At 45.7% G+C, this 9,775-nt stretch overlaps 1 protein-coding gene across 1 annotated transcript; it reads left to right on the forward strand.

The window, feature by feature from the left end:
• On the forward strand, positions 1-3,204 carry LOC123189923 (hsp70-Hsp90 organizing protein-like). Its single transcript, XM_044602442.1, has 6 exons — positions 1-1,021; positions 1,670-1,958; positions 2,065-2,150; positions 2,393-2,616; positions 2,696-2,822; positions 2,916-3,204. The coding sequence occupies exons 1-6, from the start codon at positions 128-130 to the stop codon at positions 3,027-3,029; spliced, it is 1,734 nt and encodes a 577-aa protein (XP_044458377.1). The 5' UTR covers positions 1-127; the 3' UTR covers positions 3,030-3,204.
• Positions 3,205-9,775: the final 6,571 nt, after the last annotated feature.

Below are 9,775 nucleotides of genomic sequence, written 5' to 3' on the forward strand. Positions count from 1 at the left end.
CTCCTCCGCGACGCCTCCCCCCATCGAACTCCGCCAGTCGATTCCAATCCGACGATCCCGAGCCCCCCGCATCCCGATCGATCGCAACCCAAGCGGACGCAGCCGGCCATCCAGCCAACCAATCGCGATGGCCGCCGACGAGGCCAAGGCGAAGGGCAACGCGGCGTTCTCGGCCGGCCGCTTCGAGGAGGCGGCGGGCCACTTCGGCGACGCCATCGCGCTCGCCCCCGACAACCACGTCCTCTTCTCCAACCGCTCGGCGGCCTACGCCTCGCTCCACCGCTACAAGGAGGCGCTCGCCGACGCCGAGCGGACCGTCGCGCTCAGGCCCGACTGGGCCAAGGGCTACTCCCGCCTCGGCGCCGCGCGTCTCGGGTCGGGCGACGCCGCGGGCGCCGTCGAGGCCTACGAGAAGGGCCTCGCCCTCGACCCCTCCAACGCCGCCCTCAAGGACGGGCTCGCCCAGGCCCGGTCGGCGGCCCTCCCCCGCCGCCCGGCCTCCGGCGCCGACGCCATTGGCAAGATTTTCCAGGGGCCCGACCTCTGGAGCAAGATCGCCGCCGACCCCACCACGCGCGCCTACCTCGACCAGCCCGACTTCATGCAGATGCTGCGCGATCTGCAGCGGAACCCAGGCAACCTCAACAACTACCTCTCCGACCCCCGCATGATGCAGGTGCTCAGCCTCATGCTCAACATCAAGGTCCAGAACCAGAACAATGACGCCTCCGAGCCGGCGCCGGCGCCGACGCCGGCCAAGTCGTCCCCGCCGCCGCCACAGAAGCAGCCCGAGACCAAGCCGAGAGAGCCGGAGCCCGAACCTGTGGAGATGACCGACGAGGAGAAGGAACGGAAGGAGAGGAAGGCGGCGGCCCAGAAGGAGAAGGAGGCGGGGAACGCCGCTTACAAAAAGAAGGATTTCGAGACGGCGATCCAGCACTACACAAAAGCCATGGAGCTTGACGACGAGGACATCTCCTACCTCACAAACCGCGCCGCCGTTTACCTTGAGATGGGACAGGTGAGAATCCTCCTCGTTTGGCATTGGTAATTTCCTCTAATGTTTGTTACAGAGTCCTAATTTTAAACCTGTTTAAATTGCTTGTGTGATTCTGTAGCAGAATCTTAGAAATTTTTAAATACACTTATTTAAAATTCTGTAGGAGAATCTTAGAAATTTCCAAATACACTTGTTTAAATTGCTTGTATGATTCTGTAGCAGAATCTTAGAAATTTCTAAATGCACTTGTTTAAATTGCTTGTGTGATTCTGTAGCAGAATCTTAGAAATTTCTAAATACACTTGTTGAAATTGTTTGTGTGATTCTGTAGCAGAATCTTAGAAATTTCTAAGTACATTAGATAGAGAATACTGGTTGTTAGAATGATTTCACTGTAGAGGCGATCCTTGCACATTCAGTATTTAATAACAACAGTGAATTTACCTCTATATATCTGCTTCTTTTACCCTTTTGGGGCTTGGACTTGCTCTGTATACTTATTATATTAGTTTATTAGGCTTATGGGGCTTGAATCAACTGCAAATTTCGTAAAATCAGTAGTGTTCGTTACCTAGGATTTTTCACTGCCACATGTTCTAACTTAACTCTCTCGAATTACTTATGCCTGTGGTGATTTGAGAGCTAATATTCTGTTTCTCCAAATACCAGTACGATGATTGCATTAAGGATTGTGACACGGCTGTTGAGAGGGGAAGGGAACTTCGTGCTGACTTCAAGATGGTTTCGAGGGCACTCACAAGGAAAGGAACTGCTCTTGCTAAACTTGCCAAGTCTTCCAAAGACTACGATGTTGCCATTGAGACTTTCCAGAAGGCTCTGACTGAGCATCGAAACCCAGATACCCTGAAAAGACTAAATGATGCTGAACGAGCAAAGAAGGAGCTCGAGCAACAAGAGTACTATGATCCAAAAATTGCTGACGAGGAGCGAGAGAAAGGTAAGCTGAGTGAATTCTACTGTTTGACACTTAACACTGCTTTTCTGCCCCTAATGATCTGCGGGTGTTGATGATGAGGTTTTCTGTTCTTGCTACTGCTCTGCAGGTAATGAGTTCTTTAAGCAGCAAAAATACCCAGAAGCAGTGAAGCATTACACTGAAGCGCTCAGGAGAAACCCGAAGGATCCGAAGGTAATTCCTTGATGTTTTATGTTCAACTGCTTGAGCTGAAAATTTCTGTGAAGACGTTTCACCAGTTTCATTGGTAAATTTGATGGGAAGAATATTGTTTACATCTGACCAGAAACCCGCATATAAGAATATTAATCAAATTATGCGGTGAGCATATGGAAACTGCACATATATGTGCTTTCTGATGAATTAGTCTGTATAGTTGATGACTGCTAAGCGGCTACGTGGATTTTATATTTCAGGTTTACAGCAACAGGGCTGCCTGTTACACCAAGCTGGGTGCCATGCCTGAAGGTCTCAAGGATGCCGAGAAGTGCATCGAGCTAGATCCTACATTCTCCAAGGGATACACCAGGAAGGGTGCAATCCAGTTTTTCATGAAAGAATACGACAAAGCAATGGAAACTTATCAGGAAGGCCTAAAGCATGATCCGAGTAACCAGGAGCTGCTTGATGGTGTAAAGAGGTAAGTAACACTGAAAGAGATCATCAATCAGTCTTCGAATTCCACCAAGCAGCTCCTAACCGTGGCTGTCCCTTCTCAGATGTATTCAGCAGATCAACAAGGCGAACAGAGGCGAACTTACCCCGGAGGAACTGAAGGAGAGACAGGGCAAGGCTATGCAGGACCCTGAAATCCAGAACATCCTGACGGACCCTGTCATGCGGCAGGTAAGTTCATCATGAGATGTCTGTTTACTCTTTCTTGAGCCAGAGCTTGGTTTGCGAACGATGCCATAACTTTGAGGTGTTTGTTGTCTGCAGGTGTTGATTGATTTCCAGGAGAATCCAAGGGCTGCTCAGGAGCATCTCAAGAACCCTGGTGTTAAGCAAAAGATCCAGAAGCTCGTGAGCGCAGGGATAGTCCAGATGAAGTAGACCTAAATGCTGAGTGTCGGAGGTTTAGTTAGTTGGTTGACATTTTCTTGTCCGGGGTCAATTTTCCTCCGGATTTGGGTTTGTGTAAAAGTACATTTCGTGGTGGTTCTTAATTGGCTTGCTTGTGATGTGATACTTCACCTCGTCCGAAATTTGGTCTACTTTCCGTCGTCAATCGCTCTTCGGAGCTTAGTCCCAAACACTAGTGACGTGCTCTTCGCGTCTTGATGATTTGACCAAAGACAAATTTTGTAAAATTTCACTAGTTTTGTAGGAGAAGATATCAACACCCACACTATGAAATCAATACTATTGGATGCATGATGAAATTAATTTCCGTAACAGTATTGTAGGAGTGGATGTTAATATTTTTTGCTTTAAAGTTAGTCAAATTTTATAAAAATTAACTTTGATCAAATTTTATTTGCGGACTAAAAAAAATAGAGTGAGTACAAAACAAAACCATCCTTAATACAACCTCCTTCGTCCCAAATTATGTATTCGTGTATCTAACACTATCTCAACTTTATATACTAATTATTAAAGTTTTTTTTTTCGAAAAGGGGACTTCCCGGCCTCTGCATCAGAACGATGCATATGGCCATATTTATAGATAAATAATGAGATTCAACAAGATTTTATAGTCTGAAAACAAAATAACAACAAGATCACAAAAAAGCCACAACGCTAAAAATAATAGGCCAAAAAACCACAACCGGCTGGCATAACAAAGATAGGTAAACTAATCGCCTATCCTATTACATGACCGCCATCCAAACCGATTGAAGATATCCCGCGCTATCATCTCTCAGCGGATAGATCCAGTAACCAAACGCTCCTTGGCCTTCGTCGGAGTGAGTAACGACCACATACGAATGAGAGCAGTAGCCCAGAATAAAACGTGCAAAAAATAAATATTTATTGTTCTGTTAAAAGCCAAATCATTCTACAGTTCCAAATTACCCACAACAAAGCACATACTCCTACGCGAATGTGTCTAGCTATTTCGAACTCTATCCCAACAAGCCACGTTTCAAGTAACGTACTGACCGAATTCGGAGGAGTAATGTTAAAAGCAATATGCACCGTGTGCCACAAAACTCTCGCCAACGGCAGTCAAAGAAGAGGTGCTTGATAGTTTCGTCCCGATCACAAAAACTACACCTAGTAGATCCTGTCCAGTTGCGCTTAACCAAATTATTCTTTGTTAAAATGACTTGTTTATGTACAAACCATATAAACACTTTAATTTTTAAAAAAACTTTGACTTTCCAAACATCTTTGGAACTAGGAATAGCACTAGAGTTAATGACATCGATATACATCGACTTAACCGTGAACTCTCCATACCTAGTAAGCATCCAACACAACTGATCGGGCTGATGAGATAGCTGAACCTCCATCAGTCTACTCACCAAATAAAGACATGCTTCCCACCGGTCGCCAACGAGCACCCTCCTAAACTGAATATTAAGGGGAATGGACTGCATAATCGTTGCAACAAGAGCATCACGTCGTTGAACAATACGATACAGGGATGGATACTGAAGCGCCAACGGCGTTTCACTAAGCCAAGTATTTTCCGAGAAGCGAGTGGTGTTGCCACTACTGACTATAAACTTTGTTCTATTAAAGAAGGCAGTTTCTTCTAAAATGGCGAGTCAGTCGGTCTCACTGTCGCCTGGGACGAAGTCTTGAACTGCAGATACTTACTACGGAGAATCTGCGCCCACGTGGCCTCAGTCTCAACTAGTAACTTATACAGCCACTTGCTGAGACACTTATTAAAGTTAAGACACTTATTTTGAGATAAAGTGAATACTCATTACGTTCCAATATAAGTGTCAACTTTGTGTACGGAGGGAGTACAAGCTTAAGCTTATCAACGGAATTTCTGATAAACAATTATTTGCCCCTTGCTACTTGCTACCTGCTTCAGACTGTTTGCAATGTGGAAAAAAATGATCAGATTGGCCACTGTTTTGGGATGTCAGCAAGGATCTTTTCCTTTCACATATGTTGCAAGGATTCATATCTTGGATGTGCCTATGGGCAGTGGCGAATATAGGACGTAATTTCAAGGCAGGCTCAACTTCAAGGATAGTAATTTTTTGATGTTGGATGCCATTTTATGCGCTGCACCTAACTACTAGTGTGCTGATCATTGGTGGTGTTTTTGTGTGTGGCAAATTTTAAGGGTAGGCTAGAGCCTATTGAAGCCTGTTGAGTAGAATCGCCACTGCCTATGGGAACCTCCAAGCCTGGAATTGAAGATTTCGAACCCATCAGGTGCTTCACCTTCCTTGTGATGGTAGACTTCTGCTCCTCAAGTCTGACGGAATTCCTCTCGTTATGGCTAAGAGTAAGCACGTGGGAGCTTGAGGTGGATGTGCTGGATAAGATCTCTTGGGCCTGGGAGACAAATGGAAAATACTCGGTAAGGTCGGCATACACGGCATAGTTTTGGGGCCATACTGTGGAGCCACTGGCGGAGCTGACTTGGACATCCAGGGCACCATCCACTTGCAAGTTCTTCACTTGGCTTACTCTATGAAACCGGTGCTGGACCTCGGATAGACTTGTGAGGAGAGGGTTATTGCATTAGGATTAGGATGCATGCCCCCTATGTGACCAGGAGGAGGAAACGATTAATCATGTGCTGCTAACGTGCGTGTTTGCTAGATCAACATGGGCAGTGGTATGTGACGCTCTAGGAAAGCCGGAGTGGAGGCCGACGGCACAAGACTCCCTTCACTCATGGCTTTGGGATAAGCAAGGGCCCAACAACCTACGAAGGAAGGATCTGCATACCACCATCTTTATTCTTACATTTTGGGAGCTGTGGAAACATCGAAATTCTATTGTGTTCGACGGAGCATCCCCTTCGATGGAGGTGCTTCTAGGTAGAGTGTGGACCGAAGGCATGACTTGATCGGTAGCTGGGAAGTTTAAAGGGAATGTAGACCCCTTCTTTCATAGTTTACATAGGTGGGCGAGTAGAGAGGAGTAAAGTGTAACGAACTTGTGTAATCCTTGGTGGAGGCATTCTTTTGCCTTTCTTCTTTAATATATAATATGTACACTCGTGCATATTGGAGAAAAAAAACTTCATGTGCTCTCTTGCATTGCCTGCTGCTGCTGTGGTCCATCAAATTACTACCTCAGAGGTACTCAAAACACTGCCTATGGAGGAAATCTGAGATGGAAGATCAAGGGATTGCTTTGATAGCCTCGGACAAGGTATGTAGGCCTAAAAATCAAAGTGGGCCTGGAATACTGGATGTGGCTATAACAAGGCCCTACTTATCAAGCACCTATATTTTTTAATAAAGAATATTTGTATTGGGAAAAATATTACCCCTCAAGGTCAATTAAAATGATCGTTCTGGTGAAAAGATATTCTCAAGTTGCTCCCCTATTTAAGAAAGTGGCCTCCTATGAGAAGGATTTTAATACTGTTTTGGCATGAGAATTGGTGTGAGGAGATCTTATCCAAGAAATATCCCGAGCTACGTTCCTTTGTCAAGAATGGAAGTGACTCTTTGTCACTTGTTATGGCTACTCCAAATAAGGGATGCGGCTTCAGTGCCGTAAAGGCACCTGCCTTTGTGCCTATGACACAAAGGCAGGTGCCTTAAGGTGTCGAAGGGCAGTCCCTAGATAAGGCCAGCAACAGGTGACTCTTTCTCAATGTGATTGTTGTTTTGATGCTCGATCCATAGGAATTTCGTGGTATGATGTTTTTTTCTACTTCTTGAATATGATTAGTGTTCCCTTCTTATAGGGCTCGATGCAGAGAAAATTACTGGATTTTTTTATAGGATCTGGATCCTTGTGAGATCATAAGTTTTGCACTTTATTTAAAAGAATTCTCATCCACCCAAATATCTTTACAAATGAATTGTTTTTTCTGAGGTTCTCTAACAATCCTAGTGTTATCCCATGGTGTTAAAGAGGACGTATGTCACTCCAATGCTATGTTTTTCTAGACCTGAAAAAAAATCGAATACGGTGCCTCGCAGGAGTTTCGTCCTGCAAAGCAGCAACAAGAATCCAACGAAAGCGCATCACCTCAGGATGTTCAACGATATATAATCACTTATAGCGGGTTGCAAGGTCGTCCCAACAATGCTGCTTCACCTGCCACAAAACCAAATCCTAACAACTTGCATCATGATCCTCCAGACAAGTTCTTTTAGAATATACCCTTGGCCTCTCCATCTGAGTGATGCATGCAGCCATTTTATTAATTATTTGCAAAGACCTTACAAAATAATACATCAGTAAGTCTGAAGCCACCATGTTGGCAACACCTGTCGCTACTCTTATCCCCTTGATGAAGGGGTGCCTATTGTCCAAGCCAAATACTAAATAGACATCGCATCAAAGCCTAACATCTAAAGCCAGATGCCTCGGCCAAACCACAATGCCGGGACTAGGTCACACTCCGGTCCGGTGGACTCTCGGAAGCTGCCGCCGCTGTCTTCCACCGATCCATCTCAGAGCAGGTACTGATGCACCAACCTTGCCAGGCCTGCCGTCGACGCCACCACGACACCAGACAATGCCACCATCCTGCGTGTATCCATCCACACGCGTCCGTCGCTGAAACTCTGCAGTGCCATGATGTCGGGATCTGTCGGCGGCCTTGCGGTAGATGTAACACCACCCCTCCTCTTGTCCCCTCCAGCCAACACTTGCTCCAAAACGATGCACCCACGAGGGAGAACGATACCAAGGCGTTGTCATCGCCCGATCCGGTAGATCCAAATCCGGGGTTCCCCCGGAACATCCCAATCGAGTTGACGCAACCTGCAACAACGATGCCCCGAGAAGGAAACGATGTCAGAGACACCGCCATCGTCTACCAAGACCGCAATCAGGCACGGTTTTCACCAAAAGTCACGTCGCCCTGATCATGTGGCTGGGTGGAACCGCGCGGAGCTTCGCTATGAAGACGTATGCCGCCGCCGATTCTCCGGCGGAGATCCTCCATCCCCTCACCAGAGCCCTCATCGTGTCGTCGACTATCCACTTGAAGAATTGACGACGGATCTGGGTGGGATCCAGATCCGCGACCGCCTCCATGCCCCCCATCGCCAGCACCACCAGCCATGGGGTCATCGGTTGTCGCCACACAACCAGGGAGCTGCCCTGGCCTCAGTGGGAAACCCCTAGCCTGAGGTGCCCAACCGCCTCGAGTGGTTGCCGCCGCCACCGCCTCCTGCTTCGGTGCCTTGGCATCGGGCGCCGCTGCCACCACGGCCAACACCAGCGGCAGTGGCGGCAGGATCCTCCTTTGTGGGGTGGGGGGCTGGCAGCGCTGGGATCTGATCCCCCTAGCGCCTCCCTGGTGTGGCGGCGCTAAGGGGGTCGGGAGGGGGTTGTCTATATTGCTAGATGGCGCCCGATGCCTTCGTAACTACGGTGGCCCAAAACACTACTTCCAGCAAACGAACCGAACCAAGTTGAGCTTCAACTAAGTAGCATAGATTAGTTTAGATACATCACTCAACTAAGAAGAATAGATTAGATACATCACTCAACTAAGGGAGATTTCCGCATCATCGCATGGATAGGCTTTATCAAGGTGATTACATACATAATTGAACTGATGGAGAAAAAGAATGAAGGGCCATCTAGCACATTGTTGTAAGTCTTTTCAGAAATTTTAATATAGACTACATACGAAACAAAATGAGTGAATCTACACTCTAAAATATGTTTATATACATTCGTATGTAGTTCATATTGGAATCTCTAAAAAAGACTAATAACAATGTATGAGACTTATAACAATGAAATATCTCTAAAAAGTCTTATAACATACATCACTGAACTGACGGGGAAAAAGAATGAAGGGCCATCTAGCACATTGTTAGAAACTAAAAAGACTTATATTTAGAAACAGAGTATTAACAAGGGGATTAAAACAAGGAAAAGAAAGGAACAGGGAGTATTAACGAAGGGGATTAAAACAAGGAAGGAACAGGGAGATTCCCGTTCCCGTTTGCACTTGGGAAATCATCATTTCATCGGAGAAGAAAAGAGTCCGTTTTTACTTGTGATCCAGTCCAAAGCTAAGAATCCGTGATTACCTGTTTTCTTCTATGATGATGATCCGGACACAGTAGTTTGTGTGTTCTTATCCAACTAGTAAGAATGCACGTGCAACGCACGACTGTGAGAAAAAAAAACTCCTATGTAAACATATAGCACATCAGAGCCATCATCTCATCTCAAGGAACCTCTGAAACTTTTAAATATTTAAATATTTATATATGACCATAACAAAATATCATTTGAAAATTGTATTATTTGCAGGCAATACAGAAACTACAAGGAGTAGGATGATACTGGGTTTATAAAACCAACAGACACTCCTACCTAATTATGATGCTCCGTTAGCATAAACACCTTTTACTTTTGTTTCATCCTTCATATCTCTCACATGAATGATAAACCTGCATATATTGCCTTTAAGAGTACTGTTGCTTGGAAACGAAGGAAACAACAAAGCTTGAATATGCCAGTGCCATGACTCTTGGTGAAGATGTGACATGGTCAATCCAGTTCTGGTATTTATCCATAGTCCACACTTTTCCCTACAATCCCAAGTCTGAATCGACAAAATAAGGAATCCATAGACCACACTTCTACACCAATTTTTGTACAGGACTAACTGGAGCTTGTGCCCGATTCTTTTTGATTGCTACAGTAACAGAGCAAATAAAAGGAATACAACA

The sequence above is a fragment of the Triticum aestivum genome, chromosome 2A (assembly GCF_018294505.1).
Source record: "Triticum aestivum cultivar Chinese Spring chromosome 2A, IWGSC CS RefSeq v2.1, whole genome shotgun sequence".
NCBI lineage: Eukaryota > Viridiplantae > Streptophyta > Magnoliopsida > Poales > Poaceae > Triticum > Triticum aestivum.